Below are 25,510 nucleotides of genomic sequence, written 5' to 3'. Positions count from 1 at the left end.
AAGTGTTGATCCTCGGTGGAGTGCCCCTGCTCTGCAGGGCAGCATTGCTGCAGCATGCGCACTTAGCGTCGATAAACCACACAAAGCCGAGACAAATATAAGAGCAGCAGGGGCAGATGCCGACGTGAAGTCAGCACTTCCCAGTGACCAGGTTCTAATTATAGCGGGTGACTCTAGCGCCCATTGCGGCCCAAGACTCGAATTCCCGGCTCACACTCGACTCGTGATGCCAGTTGAACGTTCCTCCTGTCCACCTCAACAGCAGAATCGTTTGGGCCTCGGACAATTTCATGTCAGGCATCGTTGAAGATGAAGCCCGTTTTGTTCTAGAAGCCATGAAAATTCCATCTGCAACAATGGGTTGGAATCTAGATGCCTGGCAGTATACCCCTCCTCGGAGACGAAGCCCATATCCGGTCATCGTAATGTGAGTTATCTGTCTTACATCCATCAGCGTAGCACTGGACAGTATTGCCTGATCCTTCACCCCAGGGCTCATGGCTTGAGTGCAAATAAGTTGATGAGTCTCAGAGCATACGCGGAGTCGTTCACCGAGCGCGGATACGCATGCGTCCTATTCGATTACCGACGCTGGGGTGCTTCAGGTAGGTTTGCTTCTGGATATGCTTTTACGACTGCAAGGAGAAATCATATGTGATACACTGATATAGACGGAACCCCAAGACATTGCCTTTTCGTCTCGGAGCAGCTCGAGGACTACCGAACCGTCATCAAGTATTGTAGACAGAAGCCTGAGTTCGATCCGAACCGTCTCCTAGTATGGGGCACTAGTTTCTCTGGTATGTGGATGATACTCATAATCTCAGACACGAGCTCATAGGATCAAAGGGGGACATTGCATTACACTCGCAAGCGAGGTAGGATCACCGATTCCTCTCTATCTGCTTATCTGTCCCCATTCGACTTCCACTTAAATACCAGGCTCACCTTAATATCCGGGCTGCCATTGCTCAATGTCCGTTCACCGGCAAATCGTTGCCGATGCCTTTTTCGACGACAGTGATCAAGACCGTGGGTCTCGCAATATGGGACGTGGTTAATCAAGCATTCGATGGGCGGCCCGTCTACATCCCCGCTGTAGCTATTCCGGGGAACGTGGGAGTAATGACGGCTCCCGGAAGTGTCGAGGGGATGCTAGCCATAGTACCAACACCTAGGTGATTGCATGATCCGCATCTTCATCCACCTTTTTCACTCAGAATTGTTTAGTGATTACCCAAACGAAGCGAGTCACTGCTCCTTGTATGTATCAGAATCGTTGCTGACCAAATTTGCATAGATGTCTGCGTCCAGTATTTTCGAGCTGCCGTTCTACAACCCTACTGCTTCGGCGGCATCTCTGAGCTGCCCTCTTCTGCTCATAGGGCTGGAGTGCGACAACCTTTGTCCTTTCAGTGGTGTTGAGGACATCGCCAAATTAACGAAACATGCCGAGGTTGTCCGTATATCAGGTGGTAAGTCGGCATATGATCGAGGCATATCCTTTTATCTCAATCCATGCGTGGCGTAGATCATTTTGAGGCATATCCCGGTCAAGTACACCATAAGACATCGCTACAAGCTCAACTGGAGTTTCTGCAGAGACACGTCCCAGGTTAAAAAACGTCTCTTTGCGCATGTTACCCCACATCCTTTTCGGTGAACTCTTGAATCGATTACTTCCTCCCTTCGCTCGGGTCCTTCGACAGGCTTCTGCTTGTATAATCCACACCTCAATGTAATTTGAGGTAGAAATGAGTCCTACAGAAGGAAAAGATACCGTGACTCATGAGGAAAGGTAAAATACACAAGGTAATTTATACAATCAGCCAACATGTAAGTAGTCGTACAAGCGGGCATAACTTAACAGGGACCTATTAACGACCATTTCTGTGAGTAACTCAGATGATGCAGTCCGTCTAACCGGTCTGCACTGGGTTGGGTATTGTCCGAGTCCTAGATGGATAGTAAAGTATGAGGTACCGTATAAGGAGACAGATCATAGCTCGCAAGGCGTTGTCGGGTATGATGTGCTCTTCTCAAGCCATTTGTCGTGGAATTCCCTCCAGTCGAGGGTGTCCCCCGCGTCTTCTGTTAATATGTGGGGGGCGGAAGACTCCGCAGGGATGAATTCCTCTGATAACCAGTCCTCGGCGTCCTCTGCTTCGTCTTCGCTTTCATGTTCTTCCATGTCTGGCGGAAATGACAACCAACATGATGGTGATAAAATGGGTACGGACGTCGGCCTGATGGGTTTCGGTGCTGGCAAAGGATCGGGGCAGCTGTCCATTGGCGAGTGGTCCGAGAGGGATAGCCATGACTCGCTTGAGATTGCATCGGACAAGGTGATTACAAAGGGGACTGGGGAGAACGAGAGGGGCTCGAGCTCCACGGAACTTGTTGGTGAGTTCGATTTATCGTGGCTTCCACTTCAAACCGACTCTCATCACGACGCGCACACATTTATATATAACGCGTGAAAACTCACGGAACTCTAGAGAAATATGCCTCTGGCGTTTCAGGACACAACGTTCTCCTTCTGTGCCATTTCTCATCTCTGAGGGGTGTCTTCCAATGGGACAGCCTTCGGTCGACCCATAATCCGCTACTCCTCCGCTCAGGTCCCATCATGCTATGTCGGCGAGTAGGCTCAGAAGGCCGGCGCTCGCTCCTCGTGGATAAGGTGCGTTCAATGAATCGCGATGGTACGGCACCCATAGACTGTCGCCTATGATGGTGGCGTACCGGTTCAGCCGCCGGTGAAATGGTGGAAGAGGGCCATGGGGATGAAGGCCTCGAGCGGGAAATCAGGCGATCCGCGAGAGCACGAAAGCTCATCGAGAGCCTCTTCACCGTCGAGTAATCAGTCATTGCTCCCGAAGCCAGGTATGCCAAAGGCAAAGACAAGGAAACACTGTCTTTGGGTGCGCGCTGGGAGCGTCATACCTGGCTCGCTCTTATAAGCTCTCTGCCAAGGAGTATCAATGATTGGTTGGGGCTTAATCATCATGTACACACCCATAACCACATGGGGTCTGCAAGTGTGAATGGTGGCGAAGTATCAGATGCACAGTATGACGGCTGTGCCAAACAGCCAATGCCGCCACATTCGATGCCCCCTATAGCAGCCATCGGTCCGAGTTTGGTTCCCATGTCGTATGTATAAAGGCTCGCGTGATTATCAGCTTCTTATTTATAGTGCCCGTAGGGGAGTGCGGGCCCTACAAGAGGAGAGTATGCCTGGTCGCTACCGACACGCGCAGGGTATGTATTGATACTGCCTCGCGTCCGGCGGTGGGTTTAGATGGCGAGCAGAGGCAGCGCACAACCCGACATCACCAGTGATTCTTGCTGAAACGAGAAGCCTCAGCTAGCCATCAAAGATTGTTCGGAGCAAAAAATAGCACAAGTAGACAGGTGTGCACGTTTCTTGGTCCGGAACCGCAGCCGTTTGACCAGGATAACGCGAGTCGACAAGCACGCCGCAAGACAAAAGTGACGAGCCCGAACACGATAGTCTGACAGTTCAAGCATTCACGCGCATCAGTGGCGTCAGGTTCCGAATACAAGCACGGTCCTCGAGCGACCGGGATCTCTACCACTTGCCTGATACTGTTGATGCAGCAGGTTACCTAGGAGAAACGACAGCGCCTTCAGATATCATAGATCAAGATGCAACTATACAGAGAACTAAAGAAGCAGCGTTTAGCTGAACGAGGTAAGGAATTGTACCACATGCAGCAGAAACTGTCATGACGGGTCCTTGCCAACAAGGCGAGCATTTGGTCCCTCCTACGTGAAGAGAATTGCCAAATGTGTTAGTCACCAGTTTCTTATTCCAGGCGCCTCATACCGACACACGGACCTCGATTGTTCAACTTCCGTTAGAACGCGGAAGTCGATGAAAAGGATATCTCGCTACAAATGTGACATAAGGGTAATTTCGAATGAACCCTCGATAGAACACAAATGTAGTGGTTCCGGTTATAGATTGCTGCAATGTCTGGATTGACATAGCACGTAGCGAACATCGTCATCTCCGCTTTGCATCTTGCGCTTGCACATTCGCCGTCGTCAGGAGCCCCTTTTGTTGTTCTGCAAGTACCCTCCGCTTGTTGAAATAATCAATCTATTGGTGTAGCTCTAGTACTAGTCACAGATCGATTCGGGAGGAGCACTGCGACGAACCCAGCTCTTCGCACAGTTCTCCTGATACGCAGCGTTCTCAGCCGCGCATTTGTTGCCTTCATCACCCGCTTTTATGACTCCAGCACGGTCAAGACAATCGAAGTAAGCGTCCCTCGTCTCCCAGCATTTTTGACGGTCTTGCCGCAGCGGGGGGTTAGACTCCTCAGTCGACTTTCCGGAGCTTGACCAGTTAAACCATCCCATGGTTCTCGGAGAATCAGAGCAGACTGCCGCTCTCAGATAGCCAGAGTGTCGAACTTGAAGGAAAGGACGCGGTAGCGGCAGCGTCTGGCAGGCACCGACCTCGACGTCCGGATGGCGTGGAAAACTGTAATCGGCCCTACCCGGGTTCGTTTGCAAGGCTTCAAGTTCTTGCATCCCAAGTTCTTATTTCGCGTCGAGCACGATATGCACGCGTGAGTTCGAGGCGATAAGTCCTTGAACAGACTGACATACAGAATGCTGCTAGTTCCTGCTAGCTCACGCTTATCCTCGAGGATATCGGACTCCAACGGACCGCTTCCACCTCTCGGCCGGCTTCTATATCGTCACGCTTGTATTCGCGCCACTGAAACAAGCGTCGTATTTGTGCAGCAATCTCAGGCTCTATTTATGACCTGACGTCCCGGGCCTACCAACTGGACGCATGACCTGCGGAACTCCGGGCCTGAGTCGCAGCGTCCCGCGTCCATCAGCTCTTGCTCATATATATTGATAACATAAGAGGAGCTCTGCAGTGATACTCCCAGTTTTGACACAATGGCTTCCGATATCCCTGTCTTCACGTTGAATGATGGGACCAAGATACCGTCAATTGGTATGGGGTACGTCAATGGCGTCGAATGCCTTCGCGATTAACTGACCGCCGCACGGCAGCTGCTGGATGGGTGAGCCTGGAGGAGGAGAAAGAGTATATCAAATGTGCATCAACGCGTTGAAGGTACAGATGTTCTGGCTCTTTTGATATACCCTCCGACGCACTGATCATTTCTAGTGTGGATATCGCCACTTCGATACAGTGCGTGAAAACGCATCGTTTTATTGTTTATATTTCTTATGTATTGTAATACCAGGCTTTTGGCTATGGTACGGGCCTCCGAAGAAAGTTCTCGTACGAATACTGATCGAAGCTATCTTGTAGGAAATGAGGAATGGGTTGGGCGCGCAATCCGTGAATCCGGTGTCCCTCGCGAAGAAATATACTTGACTACCAAGCTGCCGTATGCCGCTTCTTTTCGTAAAGCTGCGTCGTGCTTACACGGAGGCGGTGCTCCAGAAATCACCACCATCACAAAGTGCGAGAATCTTTCGAAGAATCCTTCGCGGCTCTTGACTGCGGTTACGTCGATTTGTACTTGATGCACTGGCCACAAGCCGTAGGCGAAGATGGTGAAAACGATGCTTCCAGATGCATTGCAAGTGAAGCTAAATACTACTTCAGGCAAGACTGTGCCCCCGGATGAGCACCCAACTCCGGTTGACACCTACAAGGAAATGGAAAAACTACTAGAGACTGGTGAGATGACTCGACAAATTCCCAACTGCGTAATTACTTAAACGAGCGCTTTATGATCATACAGGCAAGGTCAAATCTATCGGCGTCTCTAACTTCTCCATTAAGACGCTCAGCGAGCTGCTCCCGCATGTCAGCATTGTCCCAGCGACAAATCAAGTTGAGCTTCATCCGTGCTTGCCTCAGAACGAGTTGAAGGCGTTCTGCGAGAGTAAAGGGATACTCCTTACTGCGTACTCTCCATTGGGTATGTTTCTTCTTTCTAGTTCTCTGGAAGTCCTACCTTATTTCCACGATGCCAAGGTCGTCCTTTGGCTAAAGGCAGCCCACCCATTTTCTTCCAAGACGAGACCATCCTTAGCGTGGCCAAGAAGAACAACGCTACTCCCGCCCAAATAGTCGTCAGCTGGGGTGTGCAGCGAGGGACGATCGTCGTCCCGAAGAGCGAGAACGTGGAGCGGATGAAAGCGAATATTACTGTACGTGTTAACCTCTCCCGCGCTGACAAGCAGTTTATGTCTTTCGTATAGCTCGTTAAGCTGTCCGATGAAGATATGAACGCTATCAACAATCTTCACAAGAAGCCTGGAATGCACAAGTCCCTCCTCGCGTATCACAATATCGACCCGGGGAATGTCTTCGGGTGGACGTACGCGGACATGGGCTGGGATAATATGAAGCCGGGAGGAATCATATCGTGAGCGAGTCCCAAGCACGTACGCGATGTACAAGTCTATGCTTCACGTTCAGTGTATATTATGCAGTATCTTATAGGGAGGTTGCATTTTAATGGCGTCGGGAAGATATTCGAGATTGCGGCCAAGGGGGAACGATGGGCCCCACGATGTCTTTACGCGTTCTCATGTTGGTAGTAGGAATTCGCGCGTGGTGACTCTCCTCCCCGTCTTTCATCCAATCTGAGATTTTCTCGGTCCGGCACCCGAAGTTTGCTGAAGATATTCAAAGTTAGTCGCTAGAGGAAATGGCGCTGAGGGTTAGTGCCGTGGGACCCGCTACATCAGCAAAGGGGACGGGAGGTGAGCTCATGCGTTGGTACTATCACATCCCGAACTTTTGCTAACGAACTTGAAGGCGTTTATGACTGGTCCATTCAGAGGCCTATCAATGTATCAGGTCCTATTTATACCTGATATCCCGGGCCTGTGGACTCATGACCATGCGGGACTCCGGGAATAAGGGTCAGCGTCCCGCGGCGGGTAGCTACTCGTATATAATGATAGCATGAGAGAGACAACGCCGAGGACTTCTTTTCAGCGACGCTGGAGGCGCTGACAGAATGGCGGCTGACATTCCGCTGTTTACGCTGAATGACGGCACTAAAATACCATCCGTCGGCATGGGGTACGTCGGTCACGCAAATGCTTCTGTTATTCACTGACGGGAGCACTCTCAGGTGCTTTATGGGGGAAATTGGAGGAGGCCAAAGAGTATACCAGATGTGTATGAACGCATTGAAGGTAATCTACGCCTCCGACCTCTTTGGTGTGCCAGAGTGTGTCACATGTATCCTCATGATCTCTAGTGCGGATATCGCCACTTTGATACGGTATGCGTTGCCACGCCGTTGTATGATTCGCCTTACGTATTCCTTACGGTGCTAGGCTTTCGGCTATGGTGCGAGCTGCGTGGAGTGATATCTGTAATAATTCCTCACGACATCTATCTTATAGGGAATGAAGAGTGGGTCGGGCGAGCCATCCGTGAATCAGGAATCCCTCGTGAAGAGGTATATTTAACTACCAAACTCCCGTACGTGAACCCTGTCTAACCGGCGACTCTTGATACTAACGCGGTGAACGCGACAAGAAATCATCACCATCACAAAGTGCGAGAGTCCTTTGAAGAGTCCTTGGCGGCCCTCAACTGCGGCTACATCGACTTATACCTGATGCACTGGCCACAAGCCGTAGCTGAACATGATGTTGACTGGCCCAACTTCCGCCTTACAGGCAAGGCAGTGGCCCCCAATGAGCACCCAACTTTTATCGACACCTACAAAGAAATGGAGAAACTGTTAGAGGCCGGTGCTACAGCTCTATGATATTCTGTATGTCCTTGCTAAACGATCCCGTAATCACAGGAAAAGTGAAATCCATCGGTGTCTCTAACTTTTCCATCAAGACGCTTAATGAGCTGCTCCCACATTGCAAGTTTGTCCCCGCAACGAATCAGGTTGAGCTCCATCCGTGCTTGCCTCAGCACGAGTTGAAGACGTTCTGTGAAAGCAAAGGAATACTGCTGACGGCATACTCTCCATTAGGTACGTGCCCTTTTTTATATCTACCCGTGTCCAAAGTTGACTTTAATCCGCGAGGTCGCCCAATGACTGACGGCACCCCGCCTATTTTCTTCCGACACGAGACAATCCTGAGCGTGGCGGAGAAGAAAAACGCCACACCAGCACAAGTAGTTGTTAGCTGGGGTGTGCAGAGAGGAACTGTCGTTGTTCCTAAGAGCGAGAACGTGGAGCGGATGAAACAAAATATTACCGTGCGCGCCTAGCTGATTCTCTCCTTAACGACGTGATTTTCACGAGCTTTCTGCAGCTTGTTAAACTGTTGGATGAAGATATGGACGCAATTAACAACCTTCACAAGCAGCCTGGAATGCACAGATCGCTGCTGGCATATCACAATATCGATCCGGGCAATATGATGGGATGGACATACGCGGATATGGGCTGGGACAACATGAAACCGGGAGGAATCATCTCGTGAGTGTAGCCCTCAAGCGTCAACAGTAGTATACGCTTCTGGGATTTGCGCCCTGTGTGTACTCTACAGTCTCCTATGACCAGAACTCGCTTGGGTCAAATAGGGTCAAATAAAATTTTAATGAGGAAGATATCTGTTCTGACGGTAATTGTCTCTGTGACTGGACTCGCCATGTCTGGTCAAGACCTGAGGCCTGAGGCTCAGAATCAGATCACGGAGAGCATTCCCGTCTCACGTGACCGTTGCGCGTGCTAGACCTGTGAATTGTCGACCAATCGCGTGCCACGACAAGCGATTTCCCTTTCTCGTCTTTCATCTTCAAACGCGTCTCCCGCCTTTCTCAGCAAAGGACATCAAGATGCAAAACCAGTCTCTTGAAGAGATGATGCTGAGGGCTGGTGCCATGGGGATCGCAGCATCGTGGGACAAAGGGCAGGGAAGGTAAGCTGAAGCTGGTAAACTGTCGCGCCTCGGGCTGTTAATGAACGGAGATTGACGACTAGGCCGCTAGAAATGCTCATTAAGACGTAGGATGTATCTGTACTAATTTTGTGACCTAGCGACTGATTTAGTGGACCGTTGCAGCAAGGGGTCCGTGAAAGGAGTCGAAGCGCAACGCCTTCGGACCTATGCCACGTCGCAGTCTATGGAACCCAATCGTGACTTGGACCCATATGGACAAGCTCTTTTCATGGGTGACCTCGATAAGGTAAAGGCAGACTTCGAGAAACGCGTCGCAAGACACAAGGCTAAGGATAGGACTGAAGACAAGGCCCGAATGGCAGCCTTAGACGAACTGTACGCCATGCACTGGGGTCCAACCAAAGTACCAATTTACGACCTGCTGCTCCTTGCCACGCTGATTCTCCCCGGCCTGCGTCTCCGCCATCTTGCCGTTGCGGGTTGGCTTGTCTACGAAGCCAAGGTGCCGGTCGACGGAACGGACTTGACTGGTACTACTACCCTCGCGCATTGCATTTCAACCAAACCGGCATTCGATCCCGAGTTCGCACAACTGCTGTACGACGCCGGTGCGGATATCAATCACCAAAATCGGTACGGTGATGTGGCGGCGAACGAGATCTGTACGGTTTGGGACCGAAGGAATGTTCCCCGTGCAGCGGAAGCGCTCACTTGGTTCCTCTCACACGGAGGAAACGTTGACATCAAGGAGAATGAAGGTCTCACCTGCGGAAGACAACTACTAACGACGGCCACGAAGAAATGGCGAGTCGGGACGCTGACGAAAATAGTGGAGGAAGAGGACGAGCGGCGGAAACGGAGAAACCAGGTTTGCTGCACTTTCTGTGGACTGGAGGATAAGCCAGTCATGACGTGCAGTCGGTGCAAGAAGGCGAAGTACTGCGGACCCCCAAGAGGCTGTCAGCGAGGGGATTGGAATCTCCATAGATTGACCTGCAAGAGCGTACCGTAACGACGACTCCTGAAATAAGAGACAGTGTTTATAGAGGCTACGGAATCCAATTCAATCCAGTTGTGGCTGTTTAAATTCACGATCGCGTCTGCATATTCGTCACTGGTAAGTACTACTCTAATATCGGACACAGCTCCTAACCGTGATCGTCGTTGCGTCGTATACTGTGTATGCACTCGTCATCAATTTCCTAGAGGCTGGGGTATTAGAAAATTGAGAGGGCTGGGGGCAAGATGTAGGTGCAGGCACGGATTAGGTTGGGCTGTGTAGCCACAATGTAACCCTAACCTGAACGCAGGGCCTTCTCCCGTCTCAACTTCCATTTCTGGCGTACACCATCAGCGCCTTGTTCCCTCTTTATCGACCGTCTTCTCACCCCAAGTGATCCTCAGCTGTCTTCGAAGTCTCGGTTTCTATTCATGATGATGTTCCTTGGATGATAATCCCTCTTTATGCTGGCGAGCTCGATATATACATATCTGCCGGAGGAACACCATCCGCGGTAGTGCCTCGCCCCGACTCCATTGTCGGTGAGTAGACCTGCACTTTACGTCGACAATGGTCTCTCGAGCCCGAGAACGCAATCATACATGCGATACATGGATGCTAATGGGACCACATGTGTCCTGCGATCCCTTGATGCCGCTTCCCGCTGATGACACTGCACTGGCATCAGCTCATTGTTCTCCATCGGAGGACAGCGCGTTACCACTGTAACCAAGCAAAACGCGGGCCGCGGCGCACTAATATTTTAACTCCTGTCTCTGGAGAAACAATGGCTTTTTGTTGGTCCTTAAGCCCTAGGCAGGAGCGGTATGTCTTACAGGACGACAGCGATCGCGATACTTTACCCGAGGCTATCAAATTAAGTTTATATGGGATATCATCTGCCAATATCAACTCAAGATTGGACCTGAATGACTTATTGGAAGTGAACGGAGCATATAGTATTCACTCCCTTCAAGCCACAGCCATGGACCGACCATACCAGTTACTACTCGGCTGCTATGCTCAGGTAAGCACGTTCAGTTTCCATCGCGTCCATCTGTTACGGAGCGATGCTCTTGCTGTGGGACTGACCATGTTTAACTGTCGAGCTAGTCTGAATTACCATTGAAACTTCCGACACTCACGTCGGTAGGTTTTCCAAGATAAGTAAAGATAAACTGAAGAAACGTAGGTCAGTCTCGTATGTTGACGTGCATGGATCTGTGACCGAAATTAAGTTGAGAAGATTCATATCGTGGCTCCAATCGTCGAGGTATCGCGCGCTGGACCAAACTGGTAATCCAGATTGCGCATTGTACGTTCACCGAAAGCTGCTCGGAAGGCGCCGTCCCGTTCACTGTTCCGCTCCGAGCCTCCACAATATTGACAAATCTCTTTTCGACCGTTGTAGCTCTCACTAACTACCCATTCATTGGTCATTCATATCTTCCTCCGTATCATCCTCGGAACTCCCAGAACCGTGCCCATAGTGGACAATAAGGAGAGAGACAATCCATCGGCGCTGTCCCTCCAGGTTGTGGCTACGGCACCTGTAAGTGCCGATCACCGTTGTGCTCCGTGCCAGGCGATAAGTGTGTTCCCTCGAGGCTGAGCCGGTACCCGTCTTTATTGTATAGACACGGGGGCACAGCTGTTTGTTCGATGGGCACGCACGTGTTTGCCTGACCTAGGCCGGAATTCTCATTGTCTACGTTGGCCATGCATCGTAGGAGCCTCAATGCTCAACGCGACTCTTCGCTTGATTATTTCCAGCGGGTGATTTTCATCGAAAGTACCTCTAAGCACTCATAGGACGCAGGCTACTTCCACCGTCTGCAGAATAACATCGATCGTTGTGTCGCCACAGACAAAGAAACTGATAAATAAGTCAGTGATGTGAGGTACGCACGGCAATGTGGGTCCAGCTTGTAGGTCCACCGAAATGAGAAGGGAAGCCAGGTGCCGGTTTACAGTATCTCAGAAAAGTTTCGTCTGAACGACCCGCTGGTCACGGTGGACGGTTATGATAGGCAACCCGATGGTCCCATGGGACGCGAAACCTCTATGGCGAGATGTACACCCCGAGGAATACTAAGTTCACCATTGTCTGCCACATCCTACTAGCGTTTCGCTGATTCATCCCGTATTGAAGATGCGCAGTGATCTCGCGTCTGAGCGTCGCATAGGCGATATTGAATGATGTATCTTTAGTACTAGTAGAAGAATACAGTAGAAGTACCTTCGTATATATTCGTCTCCGGAACCGCACTGTCTTTCTCAAGCGATTCGTCATCGAGCCCACTTAGCGAGCGGCTGATACACCGTCTGCATGAGATTCTGTGCCTCCGTGCCTACTTCTATCTCCATAAAAAGCCGGCCTTATTGTTCTACTGAGATCAAGTCCAGATGGATCTCGCGATCTCCGACGGGACCATCGCGTTCTCGCCGGCCATCCTATTGTCTCTTCGCCACCGATAAACTTTGTGCTACGCGCATGGGTACGCAGGGAGCCGTCATATACCCGTCCCCGCGACAGCAGAGATATGATTAACTACGCCTATTGTCTTGCGCACTGAAAGGCACGGGCAGATCCTGCTTTCCCGGCACCTCAGTGCTCGTATAAGAGCATCAGTCGCAGGCCGACCCATCCTCAAGCAATTGGCTTTCATCGAATCCAGCGGCGCTCTCAGCAAGCACCCTTCTCTGCGATATCTTCCTCTTCGTCTTCGTCGCGGCTGAAGAAATGGACTCGTTGACCATTGTGACGTTCTCGACCTCTTCTTCGACAGAGGAGACGAGCATGACCTACCCCCCGATGGACGAGGAGTCGGCGGGCACGGGCGGATTCTCCTACTGCGTCATTGCATGAATGCGGCTGTCGTAGGACGCTGCTTGACGACACGACCATCCGATGAGTAAGTACGCTACCCTACCGTTGTGGCATGCTATCGCATCTGATGCTTATGGTGGCTTTCAGATTGTAACACTACCACTCACGTAACGCCGACACTCACCACTTTCGAACCTTTCGCATGACCCTCCATCGCCCTTCTTTGTCGCAAGATAACCCCTTCCACCACTGCAGATAGCTGCACGTGTGTTCCGGATACCTACTATGTTCCTTGAACTTCGTTCGCGTGCGACGAATTGTACTTTTAGCATGTTTATTACTTTCATTTATCACCTCTGGTCGGGTTATTGGGGAATGGGTTGGCGCTCGGGTTAGTGCGGGAACGAGTGTATGAGAGGAGGAGAAGGGCTTACGAGCATGACAATCACGATCATACTTGTATATAGCTCAGCACGTACTCTGGCACGGATGATGATACGAAATTCAAACTTCGGCGAACGAGTACATTTCTCTATCCAGACGAGTCTTGAGGTGAATCACCGGTTGGTTCCCCGATGATCACACCGTGACTTCTAGGTCCGTCCTAAAACAGGAAGTGTGGCATTAGGCCATGATGAAACGAAAGCCTATTCCAGAGCAGTAAACCCGATTGCAGAAGAGCCTAACAACAGGCATGGTATATGTCACATACGTCCTAGGATCGTCAGCATTGGACTATCGCTCGTACAGAAGAAGAAAGCACTGCCAGTGGCGCAGATGCCAGTGAATTACACTCTCACCTGGCTCGTTCTTTCCAACTATGTTATATTAACACAATCCTTGGCTATCAGACGTCGCTAGTCAACAGTGCACATCCATACCAACTCCCTATCGTAGCCGTGGCAGCAGATATGATACTCCCTTCTCTATGGGGTCTTGCACCTTGAACGCCACCAGCGACTGTGACATACATCACGATACCGCTTGATTTATCGAATATCCGGAATATTTTGAGACGTTTCAGAGCGATGCAATGCGGCTGCAGCAGACACAAGTCCCTCGATGCAAACTGAGAGATGAGAGGGAATATGCAGCACGGCGGACCGCCGACGCGACCGGTTAATCACGTGCCGGGCGGACCCGGAGGACGGCAGCGGGACTTTCACATACCCTCGTCCTCATCGTCCGCCATGATGTCCACGCGCGTCCTCGGCCTTGGGCCAGCACTCAGGAAGGCTGTATTCAGCCCAAGAATTGGTAAGGCTGCGAAAGTCAAGAGTCTGCAGCTAGAGTGTTGCGGTTGACTCGAATGCATTCATTGTTCAGTCAGGAATCAGATCGTGTTGCGGAATGTCGCTGCTAAGCGGTGAGTTCTATTATGTGTTTTCTGGGAGAAACGAGGCCTAAAGTCGAGTGTAGTGGGGTTCAGACGCAGTCCTTGCCGCCCTCTGCTTCGATCGAAATTCTGAACAAGCAGCGCCTGAAGCGTCCATCGAGCCCCCACTTCACAATTTACCAGCCGCAACTTACTTGGCTCGGTTCCATTGCCAACCGTATGACTGGTGCTGCTCTCAGCGTTTGTGGGTGTATTTCCCCCGTATATTGCAGGGGGAAATGGTACTCACGTGGACATCTGCTACAGTGCTCTACGGGTTCTCGCTCGCCTACCTCATCTCCCCCACCAACTTCAGCAGCGCCAAGGTGGTCGAGTACGTGAAGCAAGTGCCCGACTCCGTCAAGTACGCGGGCAAGGTTATCCTCGCTGCGCCCTTCGCCTTCCACTCGTTCAACGGCTTGAGGCACCTGGGCTGGGATATGGGATACTGTGAGTCGCTGCTCTGTACCAGTGTTGTTACGATACTTATGTCTGTGATATTTCAGTCCTTTCTCTCAAGGGCGCGTACCGATCTGGTTATGCAGTGCTCGGCGCGACCGCTCTGGGTACCGTCGCGTTGGTCTTGATGTAAAGTGATTGACTGGTGCAATGTATTTCTTTGGTTCCGGCGACTCTGGTCGGATGATCGGAGGGATATCCTTCTGACCGACCGAAGTGAAGCTTGCTCGTCTTCGTGCTCTATTTTACGGCTCCCTTAGATATCTTGGCTGTGAAAGGCATGCACTTGTTAACGCTGATTGCTCACACCATACCATGTAGATACGCAGGTATGGTCTACTTCGCGTCCCGGTCTATCTCTGTTCTCTGTTCGCTCGCTCGTGAATACCGAATGTCAAGACGACATGCTAAAGTGAGTCTTCCGGTTATTCTCCACTTCCGACATCTCCGCAAACGTTCATAGGTTAATATTATGAGCTGTGTTAGCTTCGATCTGGGAGGCATATGGTACGGCACTGCACTACGTCCTGAATTTCCCTATTCCCGTACTGGCTGGTCTCTGCGACCGACGGCGGACACATGCGACACAATGTTCGAGACCACTCATTCCTTCAGTAAGAAATCTGCGCCTATTCCAATGCAGGTGTTTTCCGTCCGTCGCATAGTGCTGGTACCTCGGCGTGTGCGTACACTATTGCTTTGAACCAAGTCACGGAACTGTAAGCCAGTGTACCTCCCGTCCCATCGTTGCGCTCACTTCGCGTTAGGGACAGACCACCATTAGACTATCAGTCAGCATGAAGCGGGCTCCCGCACCATTGTATCGGGGTGGCCAGATACGGCGCCCGGTTGTCCTCCTGGCGACGTTCGGGACCCTTGAACGCAAGTCACGATTAGCAGTTCCATTTCTTACTCAATCCCTGGTGTAGAAGCTAAGGACGCCCTTGATCCAAGCCCTGCGCTCTATATTTGATGCATGACAAGGTATAATCCGGCCATCCGGAACCTCCGATAAATCCGTATAAGTTCATATGCTGTACGCAACTTTGGACCCTTCATCTACCCTGGGCTTGTCCTTCTACAATGATCGCAGACGAACCATATCTGAGTTGTGGACGGACCACCCACTAGCGTGCATGCCTGCTAGGGTTTGAGCCAGTCCGTTAGTAAATTTCTAAATGACGCGTGCTTGCGCACACTCCCTGATCTCTCAGTCACCAACTGACCTGATCATCTTCATTCTCCCTTAGGTCGCTCTTGATCCTGGTCTGTGCTACAATATTGGAAGGGGAAAGCAGACAAGATCCGTGCTCCCATACCTTGCTATGGTACGCAGGCCAGTGGCGGCTAAGTGCCGGCAGTTCTCAACCACAGCTTCACAGCTTCATATGGTGCATATGCAGAAAGATCCTGCTAATTGTTCGGTCCTTCCCTTTGCCCAAATGCAGTGTGGATTCGACAGGTAAAAATTTGGCCTTTCCTGTTGCCACCGAGGTAAGCGTGCGGCGAATACTCAGTCATTAGGCTACTCGGACTGCTGTTTATACGGCATAACCACCAAGTCAAAGGCTGCGTTATACTATCTTTATTCAATGCCCGAAGCTGTTTAGGGCTAGGTCCGCCCTTCCTTCCATCTGCAATATCATCCCAGCTAACTTGGAGATCAACAGCTCCAAGGCATCTTCCTGTTCATTCGCGTCAGACCTTCGAGTCCTCAGTTTATATTCAGGACTGGAGTGGAATATAGAGCGGACAGGTGCCCGGACACCCAATGATTGACTCCCGTGCCCCCCCCCCCCCCGGTCATAAGTCTTTGGGTCAGACCAGAAGGACCTCAAGTTGGGGCGCGGTGCGAGCGCGTGCGAGAGATTCGGGAGCAGTAAGAAAACCGGGGTTCCGTTTATACTCAGATGTACGGCGACACTCCACAATGCGTCTCTTGCTTGTCACCACCCTCGAACCGAACCATGAACTTCAATTGAAGCGGCGCGAACCTAGCCAGCGGAGAGGTACGCTATGCAATGCTACCATACCCTTGGCAAGGGGTTTTGAGTTGCGTTAGGGCCCCTAAGCACCATCGTCTCTCGGGACAACGTTAGCTGGCCTCCTGCTGACGCTGTATCGACGGAGAGTTACATATTACTTCCCACCGGTTTTCATGCGGTATAGCGGATTCCTGAGAAGCGTTTGTCATCATTGGTGCGGGTCTTTTTGCAACATGAAACCCGAGCTCTGTGTCCCACTGACCGTAGCGCAGAACCAGTCCACCGAAATGATAGGTGCGATATAAGCGCATGTAACTTACACACCCCGAGACCTCGGACCTCGTAGTGATTCGCCAGAGCTGGTTGGACTCTGTGGCAGACACATCCAAGGTCCGTTACCCAGCGCCGCAATCGCCGAGACGAGGCTTGCAGACACGAGCGTTCTCTTAGGCTTTATGGAGGCAGCGGGCCGAAGATTACACACCTGCGGCTGAACTTGTGGGAACTGGAAGTGCACTGGATGTATCAGACGACACTGCGGGATCACGAAAGCCTCCCTGGAGAACGAGGGAACTACGAAGAGGAAATACCGAACTAATGGAGACTTGCGCCCGCGATGCCTTGATCTAGTGCTTGTCTAGAATGCGGATTTTTACGCTAGTATATCAGGCTTCCGTAACCATATAAATCAGTAGAAGTGACAGCCACTCTGAATAAATTTAGAACAAGACGAGGTGAATTCAGAAGGGGGATGCGCTAGATATTGATGTTGTATGGGAGGTCTCGTAGTACGCAGTGGCACCGCCAAACCTTATCCAACTCACGAGGCAACTCGGAGACCCGCCGAGCGACCAATGCACTAGCTCATGTTGGTCAACCAAGTCTTCCAAGGACTTGACTTGGGCAAGTACCGATGTTTCGTATTCACCCTCCTACATAGGGTTGCAGTCGCTAAGAGGCCTGTGAGAGGCCGCTGCGTTCACTCGATTGCAACAGGCGGGCTGTCGACTGTACCGCGCTTACAAACTTGAACATGGGCGAGATCGACCCAACATACTATGTGTGGATGATGCGATTTCATCGCGGACCTGTGGGCTCTCGGGAATATTTGAGTGGAGATTCCTCTTGATCTTAACCGTGTCATTTGTTCCTATTGCTTTGCGATGGGATTTGAATTGCGGTTTTGCACAGAGTAATATTAGCGCAAGTCAAGGCGCAGACAGGAAGCAAACCGAATAGGTGGAGGATCGCTCACTACCGGCCTAGTCACCATTGATTTGAGATACAAGGCCCTGGATGTCATCGGAGAATCGATATCTGCGAGGGGCGATAGTGACAAAACACGGACCTATTCTAGAGAATGCAATGCCTTGGCATGTACCTCTGGCCTCCAGTTGCGAGAATCGCAAGCCCGGGTCCCTATAACCAAGCCAATAATATATGATGTCTTGACAACATACAGACCTGCCAAAGAGGGGAAGGGAGCCAGGTATGATGTTAAAGAAAATTCTGTAATCTCAAGTCTTACCTACTTCGGTAGTGATCCGTCTATCGTTCCGCATAATTTGATGGTCACCTGGGGCTGCGATTTCTGTTCTCGGGTAGTTGTGCAGTGCTGGAGTAGTCTGAAGTCGCGAAGATTCAGCCGGCTTGTTGTCACTTGGTTTTTGGTAAAGTAGGATAGAAGAAGGGCACTGGATGAGCCGCCTAGCGGTTGGATAATTATAGCCTTCACGTCACCGATCCTGGATGCAGCCTAAAGGTTGGCAAGATAATTTCAATAGCGGACTACTAAGGAATAGAGGACCACTCATTGATACTGAACACCATGCACCGGATGGTTTGAACGACAGTTATGTGCATCACGTGCTTCGATCAGAGCTTGGTAACGAATTCTGGGAAAGAAGCTTACTTGACGTGAACAGCTTGCGATTGGCCAACGTACTTGCAATCACGGTAGGATATCGAAGACACGTAGACCTAAGCCGTCAATGTACCTCTGTTCACTTGTAGTGAGCAATCATGGGACGCGTATCCCGAGGTCAGTAGGTCATATAAGCTTTGTGCATTTGTCATCGAGTCCGAGTCAGTGACGCGGATTGACAGTACGACACCCGGCGATCAATTCAACCGCTCCTTCCTCCGGTGGTGGCGGAAGCCACAGAGCCTGCTAGTCTTAGCGTCGATTTGGAGTGGATACTGGGAAGACATCGGTGATAAACATGTCAACGTTCTGAAGACGTTTTGGAAGTACTCACCAGGCTTAGCGCTTGTGACAAAAAGAGCGAAGGTAGCACCAAGGGGAGCAAGGGGACCGAGCTATACGAGGCTCGTGCAATGACAAGTTCGCACAAGTCCAGAATAACCAACGTCCCTTTGCTTTCTCGGATCTAGGAAACGCTGAGTTCGCCGCTTTGTATTTCACGTGCCTCGATTTCATGATAAGGGCTCTGAATGGCTCGCATCGTCTCTTATCGACGGGGATCTGTTACCTCGAGGCAAACGGGGCCAGCGATCTCCTGGCTTAGGCCAGGGTGTGTCCATACGCCACAAGACCAACACGTGTGGGCAAGCCTGCTGAACAGCGAAGGATCTGAGTGGGCGAATGGGGGCAAAAGAGTACCTGGGGCAGTATCTTTGCCTTCCAGCTGGATCTGTTCTTAGTTAGCCGCTTGAAATGTCGAGCCCACCAAGGCGTTCTTCGTGCCGGTAATTGCACGGAACGACTCTCTTCGGATCGAGGAAGTCTTGACATGTAGCAGGAATAGCTTCGGGATGCAACTCGGCACCTACCACCTGAAAGGAAGAAATGAGTGTCCAGGAGTGTGTTGACAGAACGTAGAAGACGAAAATGAAACTGACGAGCATTTCAACTTCCATCGGAATGGCAAACGGGATTGTAGAGCCCAAAAGCCGCATGATTGCATAGCAATCGAAATGTAGCACATGAGCCTGAGGGCATGTTCGAAAAGGCAACTGTCGTAGCAAATGTACAGATAGCCGGGTGCGTCAAGCAAATTCAGCTTCGACGTCCGTCAGCGACCGCCATTTCCAGCGTGCAGGATATAATTCGCCTGCCAGCGTTCATCAAGAGCACTCACTTCAGGCTGTGGTCGCTGACACGGAGTACCACAGAGTCGGAATACGACAGGCAAAATATCCTACGGTCAGGTTAGGGTGCAAGCCGAGAGGTTGATTTTTGGAAGGCATTCATGCTCTGCGACGGGCCCCTCGACCCCTCAAGCTATATTTCGACGCCACGCACTCGGAACGGAAAAACTCTTCTTTCGACGCTGTTCATAAATTTCAGTGCGGACTTACGATCTTAACGGCCACTGTGAGCAAACTGCCCGGGAGCGGGGCTCCAACGAGTTGCCACGTGCGGCGGGAAATGCTTCCGGGCGCTTCAGCTTTCGAGCCGTTCGTTGGAATGTAGACCGACGAAGTATCAGTCACGGTGCCAATGTACGTTGCTCTGCTGTACTCTGATCTACAGGGAAGTTCTGATGACTTCTCCCCCTTTTACAGCTCGGACGTCCAGTCCCTGACCATTTACAGAGAAGAGATCCATGGCAAGTGCGCTTGCATAATGGATCTGGACCAGAGAAACAGCTGTCCTATAGTTGATCGGTGACCACTCTAACATGACAGGCCTGCAAATTGGCTAACCCAGGTATCCACGAAGGGAGCGGATTTGGCATGGTTACACATGTCATACAGCTAAGAATACCTGCGTGCGGGAGTTGTATATCCACTGCCAGTGGCATCCCGCCCTGGACAAGATGGCCTTCGGCTCCGAGTGAAGTTTCCACTTTCCCGCCGCCGCTCAGGCTGATGATGATACGCTGCGCCAGGCCGAGACGGGCTTCACAGAAACCGCCCGGTGCTTGTCATCCCCCGAGGTCCTCGAGATCAGATGATTCAGATCTCCATTTCCTAGCGTCTGCGAGGACGCCGGGTATCCCTTTCCGTCCACGTCATGAATCCCGAGTCGTGCTCTGTATCCCGCGTTTGACTATTGATATAACAGCCGTCTCCCATCCAGATACAATGTTGCAAACAGTGATCCCAGCCCTCCAAGCTCCACGAGCCCCGAGCTCCCACTTAACCGCCACCGGCTCTCCACGGCCTCTGCTACGATCTGCATCAAGGAATGTGAATAACCCAAGACCCTCCAGCTGCGCGAAGATTTCGTGCGCGCCGCGGGTGGTGGTGTTCTACTGATCCCCGACGATCCTCCGCGCCCTGGATTCCCAACACTCGCCCTGAGGTCCACATGGTCGAGGACGCGCGCGCGCATTTCAAATTGGGCCAACTCTAATGCGGGTATACCGATCGCCTCAAGCTTGCTTGGTACATATCGCACATGCATAACAGAACGTAAACGGGCCTCTAGATCTCCAGGCACCGGCGCGATCAGCCCGCACAGAAGAGCGCTGTGGTGCACAGTAATCACTAGGCCAATATGCAGCCGGCTCGCCATTGAATTGCGATAGCGCTAGAAGGACTACGACTATGTAATATACCAATCGAGTAACGTACCTACGTATGATACACTCTGAGTCTTACAAACGACGCACGACGATAAAGAGTGCTGCCGCGGCGCGTGCCCTGCCCTGCACAACAAATTTAGCGGGGGTGCTCACGAAGTGCGCACGTTACGGCACACGGGGGCCCGTCGCGTCTGGTGGGGTGAGGTGGGGGGGTGGGGGTGGGAGGCAGACGCGGAAATGATGAATAGTACGGGCGTGTGCTGGCCCAAGTCAGCGCGGCCGCGAGAGGGACGATGCTCGGAATCTCGGGTGGTCTGCCTGGAAATGCTGCGGGACCGCGGGCGGGCGGTACCCGTTCATGTGGCTTGCATGGGGCTGGCAATTTTGTCCCGGTCTCCCCCGCCTAGAAGCAAGATAGAACAGCAACATGAGCATTTTCGAGGGCATGGCGAGAGCAATCTGAGCCGCTCACTCATAGTCATCGCTCTCCTTCAGCCGGCGGAGCACCGCCCCCGAGTCGCCCCCGCCGCCCGAGCCGAGCGCAGAGATGGGCGGGAGCGTGACGCTCAGCGAGCGCTGCGCGCGGGGCTGCAGCGGCGGGAGCGTGATGGGGCCCTGGGGCAATGCAGCGCTGTACGGCTGCAGCGGGCCACCGCCATTATTATGAGCCCGGTACTCATACGACTGTGGTGGCGGGTGATACGCAGACGGCGGGGTTCGGTACGCAGACGGCGGGCTGTGGTGTCGGTCCGACCAGCGCGGCGACTCGGACGACGACGAGGACGCGGAGGGGTACGGCGAGTACCGCTGCGTGTCCTGCTGTGTCTGTGTCTGCGTCTGCTCGGGGATCTTGAGAGCCCCGGGGACGTGGCGCAGGGGGTCTGAGAGCCGCCTGCTGCTGTGGGATGGGGCGGGGGGCTCGGTAGCGAGCCAGACGCTCGTGCTCGTGCCGCCGCTGTTGCTCCGGCGCAGACGCGCCGCGCGCCCCGCTGTGCGGGGAACGAGCCGGCCGTAGCCTGGCTGCTCGGGGGAGAGGCAGGTACTGGGGAAGGTCGGGCTGTGCAGGGTAAAGTTCGGTACCGTACATTGCAGGTTAGGATGCGCACTCACCCGAAGAAGGGAATTAGTTCGTCGCGGATTGGGTAGGCGACTCTGCGTAGGCAAAACGTGGGTGAAAAGTGAAAGGGGTTAGCGGCAATGAACGCACCTGCGGGATAGTTGCAGGGCGACCTGGTGGGATGAGCCAAGTCAGAGTGGCTCTGGCTTGGGGGTGACGAAGTGCCACTCACGTCGTGCGGGAGCCATGTTCCTTGGATTTTGAGATACCCGCCGCGGACGCGGCGGATGCGCGATGCGAGGTCCGGCTGGGACTCGACCATCCGTACGATGTCCGCTAGGACAATGTCAGTAACTATCATAGACCACCAAAGTCTAATATCCCACCTTTGGAGTTTCCAAGAGCTGAACGCGGTCGAAGTGAGTACAGATAATGAAACCAGGCGAGAACACGTACCCTTCCAGATGCCCGTCCATAAGATGTAGCCGTCGTCCATGTCCATCATGATCCACTGGCCATTCAGGGGGTACTCGTAGACCGGGCTGTTACGAGACACCTAAGAAAGACAAAGCAAGGATCGGTTCAAAGAGCCACCAACATGTATCCACGAGGATCATTGCTAGTGATGTAACGCGCGGTATTGACTTGGTGGTTTGAACTCGGGTATGGTTTGTACTTTGCGCCGTCGGCGCTTACCGGTGGCAACGAGAGCTGCAAGCAGTATATGAGCGAGTATTCGTACAAAGGAGCGTTGCGCACTCACGTCCATTTGAGTTGGAAAGAACCAGCGGGGAGACAAGAGCAGGAAAAGGAAGCGGGCTGGCAGCGGGACGGGCGCGGTAAAATAAAGGGCAGGGCATGTGGCCGCATGGGCGACATGTCAGAATTGGAAGTGTGTGTGCTCGCCACAGGAGAGTCTAGAAAATGGCAACGGGTAACGGCATGGCTCCGCTTCCGAAGGGATGGCCAGCGGACGAGGTTGGTTAGACCGGGGGCAGGCCATCACTGCTCGCTGGGAGTTTCCGCGCGAGGCCCGGCGAGTCGAGCGCGTCGTCCGTCCGTTTGTGGCAGCGGCCAAGGCACCGACGCGGACCAGCGCGGCCCGGCTCGGGGAGATCTGCCCTGGACGCGGCACACTCGAATCTCCCCCGCCCCGGAATGGCAGCCGAGCGCACTGGCCAATCTCGTCCGAGATCGCCCCCGATCTGGCCCCTTGCGACGCCCTTCCTCGTCATGTCGACGCCCGAGCTTCGCGGGTCCGCGAACCAGCTCGTCTCCGGGCCCGGGCCCTCGTCTCCGGGCCCTCGTCTCTATTGTTCGCGTCGCTCGCCCTTCGAGAAGCCGGTGCCTCCCCGAAGAACGCCTCGTCTCCAATCGACGCTATCAGCTAATATACGCTAGCCGCTAACTCTATCCTGCACATGCACGCCGGATAAAATGTAGCGTTGCGATTCCGGCCCAACGTTGCATTTCGCCCCCAAATTGCGTCTCCGAAATTCACGTACATTTGGACCCACATCTGTATGGAAAACGCGGACAAACAGTTCTCCTCGAGCGCAGCGAATGATGCTCGCAGTTTTTGATCGTCACCAGAGCAGATTTCGCCTCGGCTCAGCAGCGTACGTCACGAGGGGTATCAACAACACCCGCAATTATCCCATCGGAACCGAGTCCACGTGAGCGTCACACATTCCCACGCCCGCCATTGGGCAACGATTCTACACATACGCTCGTCCGTCCAAGGTCCATCACAGGCCTAATACATAGTCTTAAAGCGTCCTATTCAATGCCGCGACCCTCCCTCGCAAACGCCCCCAGCACCGCGCGGACCTCCGCGTCTCCGGGCCCCCCGCCGCTCGTGTAGATCACGTTGCTGACCTCGAAGCCGTTGAACTGGCTGGCCGCGCAGATCGTGTACGCACCCATGTTGTCGAACCCGAGCCAGTCGCCCACCTGCAGCGCCGCAGGCAGGCGCGTAACGGGGCACACGCAGTCTATCGAGTCGCACGTCGGGCCCCACACACTGCACGCCGCCGTACGTAACGCCTCCGCGCCCGGGACGTGGAACGACCCGCCCAACGACAGCACGTAAGGGTGCACCTTCTGATGATCGAACAGGATGCAATTGAATGCCCCGTATACACCGTCGTTGATGTAGTCTGCGAGACAGCCAAAACCAATCGCAGTATCAGTATCTGATATGATAACTCCGCGCTATACCGCAAAACGCAAGGAAATAACACGCACACATCACCGTCGGCTGATCGGCATCTATCTCTGCGTCCGGAGCCGCCGGGGGGCTCTCCCCCGCGCGCCGCGCGATTATATTGGCTGCCAGGCTGAACGCCCTGGAGACGTAGAATCGCCCCGGCTCGGCGATAATCCTGATGCCCTGTCGATCGGGGAAATACCGATCAATCGCTCCCGCCAGCACCCCCGCGTTCTCCTCAAAGTTCGCGTCTTCGAACCCGCCGCCGACGTCGAGCAGCGAGAACTCGTACCCGGCCTCCCGGCCCATGTCGAACGCCGCGCGCGCGCGCATGACCGCGTCCGCGAACGCCGACGAGTCGTAGCACCCGCTCCCGACGTGGAAGCTGACGCCCACGACGTCCAGCCCGAGCTCGCGCGCCTTCGCGAGCAGCCCGGGCACGCTCACGAGCGGCGCGCCGAACTTGAGCCCGAGCCGGCAGAGGCTCCTCGAGTCGTCCGTGAGGATGCGCACGACGAGCTTCGCGCGCGGGTGCGTGCGCGCGACCTTGTGCAGCTCGTCCGTGTTGTCGAACGTCATCATGTCCACGCCGGCCTTGGCCGCGTTGCGGATGAAGGACGCGGCTTTGCAGGGGTTCGCGAAGATGATCCGGCTCGGGTCGACGCCCAGCTTGAGCACCTGTGATATCTCGCCGTTCGAGGCGCAGTCGAAGCCCGTCCCGAGGGCGGCCAATAGGCGCAGGACGTATGGATCCGGGTTGCACTTGACAGCTGTGAGAGCGCGCAATCAGTGCCAGGGCAACAAAAGGGGTATATAACGTCAACCATCACGTACCATAGAAGGGCTCCACTTGGGGCAAGCAACGCTTCCACCTCTCGTGCTGCCTGTATACGACACTCAGGTCGGCGACGAAGAAGGCCTTCTCGGCGTCGGGCTCATTGGCTGCGGCCAGGCGGTAAGCCCTTATGATGCCGTTGCGCATGTGTGTGGTGGGATGCCCGCGCAGCAGGGGCGGCAAGGACGGGAAGATCGGCCCATCCTCCTCGGGGTGCCGCGCAGCCCCATCCCCTGCGATTTCGCGCTGATTGATGGCAGCCGGCTCGTACTGGATACCGCGCCCCGAGGTAGGGGACGTAGAGAGCAGGCCGGTGACGAGGTCGGTCGTCCATGAAAGTTTTTCTTGGTATGAGATAGACAGCGAGTCACGGAGAGTAGAGTCTACGGGGCACGAGGCCGAGAGCAC

General features: G+C 53.2%; 9 protein-coding genes across 9 annotated transcripts; 6 read left to right on the top strand and 3 right to left on the bottom strand.

Moving 5' to 3' along the window:
- Positions 1-261: 261 nt before the first annotated feature.
- On the top strand, positions 262-1,759 carry GLOTRDRAFT_116669 (alpha/beta-hydrolase). Its single transcript, XM_007869118.1, has 8 exons — positions 262-427; positions 493-605; positions 672-800; positions 850-878; positions 943-1,178; positions 1,231-1,246; positions 1,301-1,475; positions 1,532-1,759. Exons 1-8 carry the CDS (start codon positions 291-293, stop codon positions 1,618-1,620), a joined length of 924 nt encoding a protein of 307 aa, XP_007867309.1. The 5' UTR covers positions 262-290; the 3' UTR covers positions 1,621-1,759.
- A 430-nt stretch (positions 1,760-2,189) lies between these two features.
- GLOTRDRAFT_130334 (uncharacterized protein) lies at positions 2,190-2,863 on the top strand (the record flags this gene model as incomplete). The annotated part of the gene is made up of 2 exons (XM_007869117.1): positions 2,190-2,403; positions 2,754-2,863. 2 exons carry the CDS (start codon positions 2,190-2,192, stop codon positions 2,861-2,863), a joined length of 324 nt encoding a protein of 107 aa, XP_007867308.1.
- Positions 2,864-3,635: 772 nt separating this feature from the next.
- On the bottom strand, positions 3,636-4,428 carry GLOTRDRAFT_62394 (uncharacterized protein). The gene is made up of 3 exons (XM_007869116.1): positions 4,189-4,428; positions 3,866-4,129; positions 3,636-3,792 (listed from the first exon to the last, which is right to left on the bottom strand). Exons 1-2 carry the CDS (start codon positions 4,390-4,392, stop codon positions 4,034-4,036), a joined length of 300 nt encoding a protein of 99 aa, XP_007867307.1. The 5' UTR covers positions 4,393-4,428; the 3' UTR covers positions 3,636-3,792; positions 3,866-4,033.
- Positions 4,429-4,728: 300 nt separating this feature from the next.
- Positions 4,729-6,604, top strand: GLOTRDRAFT_139403 (aldo/keto reductase). The gene is made up of 10 exons (XM_007869115.1): positions 4,729-5,012; positions 5,065-5,128; positions 5,183-5,206; positions 5,262-5,274; positions 5,330-5,408; positions 5,465-5,577; positions 5,630-5,704; positions 5,769-5,948; positions 6,005-6,180; positions 6,232-6,604. Exons 1-10 carry the CDS (start codon positions 4,948-4,950, stop codon positions 6,400-6,402), a joined length of 960 nt encoding a protein of 319 aa, XP_007867306.1. The 5' UTR covers positions 4,729-4,947; the 3' UTR covers positions 6,403-6,604.
- Positions 6,605-6,998: 394 nt separating this feature from the next.
- GLOTRDRAFT_130332 (uncharacterized protein) lies at positions 6,999-12,728 on the top strand (the record flags this gene model as incomplete). Its single annotated transcript, XM_007869114.1, has 13 exons — positions 6,999-7,063; positions 7,116-7,179; positions 7,245-7,268; positions 7,324-7,336; positions 7,393-7,471; positions 7,529-7,746; positions 7,803-7,982; positions 8,037-8,212; positions 8,269-8,435; positions 8,692-8,877; positions 8,940-8,963; positions 9,022-9,727; positions 12,492-12,728. 13 exons carry the CDS (start codon positions 6,999-7,001, stop codon positions 12,726-12,728), a joined length of 2,139 nt encoding a protein of 712 aa, XP_007867305.1.
- A 1,135-nt stretch (positions 12,729-13,863) lies between these two features.
- GLOTRDRAFT_77805 (cytochrome b560 subunit of succinate dehydrogenase) lies at positions 13,864-14,868 on the top strand. The gene is made up of 5 exons (XM_007869113.1): positions 13,864-13,946; positions 14,016-14,055; positions 14,109-14,269; positions 14,332-14,514; positions 14,571-14,868. The coding sequence occupies exons 1-5, from the start codon at positions 13,880-13,882 to the stop codon at positions 14,654-14,656; spliced, it is 537 nt and encodes a 178-aa protein (XP_007867304.1). The 5' UTR covers positions 13,864-13,879; the 3' UTR covers positions 14,657-14,868.
- A 7,239-nt stretch (positions 14,869-22,107) lies between these two features.
- Positions 22,108-22,751, bottom strand: GLOTRDRAFT_44694 (DNA-binding domain of Mlu1-box binding protein MBP1; the record flags this gene model as incomplete). The annotated part of the gene is made up of 6 exons (XM_007869068.1): positions 22,108-22,153; positions 22,209-22,231; positions 22,291-22,394; positions 22,445-22,462; positions 22,515-22,600; positions 22,657-22,751. Coding segments are annotated over 6 exons (372 nt in total), but the record flags the coding sequence as incomplete, so codon positions are not given.
- A 269-nt stretch (positions 22,752-23,020) lies between these two features.
- GLOTRDRAFT_130329 (uncharacterized protein) lies at positions 23,021-23,449 on the top strand (the record flags this gene model as incomplete). The annotated part of the gene is made up of 1 exon (XM_007869112.1): positions 23,021-23,449. One exon carries the CDS (start codon positions 23,021-23,023, stop codon positions 23,447-23,449), a length of 429 nt encoding a protein of 142 aa, XP_007867303.1.
- A 388-nt stretch (positions 23,450-23,837) lies between these two features.
- On the bottom strand, positions 23,838-25,249 carry GLOTRDRAFT_44000 (ornithine decarboxylase; the record flags this gene model as incomplete). Its single annotated transcript, XM_007869015.1, has 3 exons — positions 23,838-24,217; positions 24,306-25,037; positions 25,102-25,249. The coding sequence occupies 3 exons, from the start codon at positions 25,247-25,249 to the stop codon at positions 23,838-23,840; spliced, it is 1,260 nt and encodes a 419-aa protein (XP_007867206.1).
- Between the last annotated feature and the right edge of the window lie 261 nt (positions 25,250-25,510).

Source organism: Gloeophyllum trabeum (assembly GCF_000344685.1).
Source record: "Gloeophyllum trabeum ATCC 11539 unplaced genomic scaffold GLOTRscaffold_00009, whole genome shotgun sequence".
Classification (NCBI taxonomy): Eukaryota; Fungi; Basidiomycota; class Agaricomycetes; order Gloeophyllales; family Gloeophyllaceae; genus Gloeophyllum; species Gloeophyllum trabeum.
This window is presented reverse-complemented; position numbering and strand designations above follow the sequence as displayed.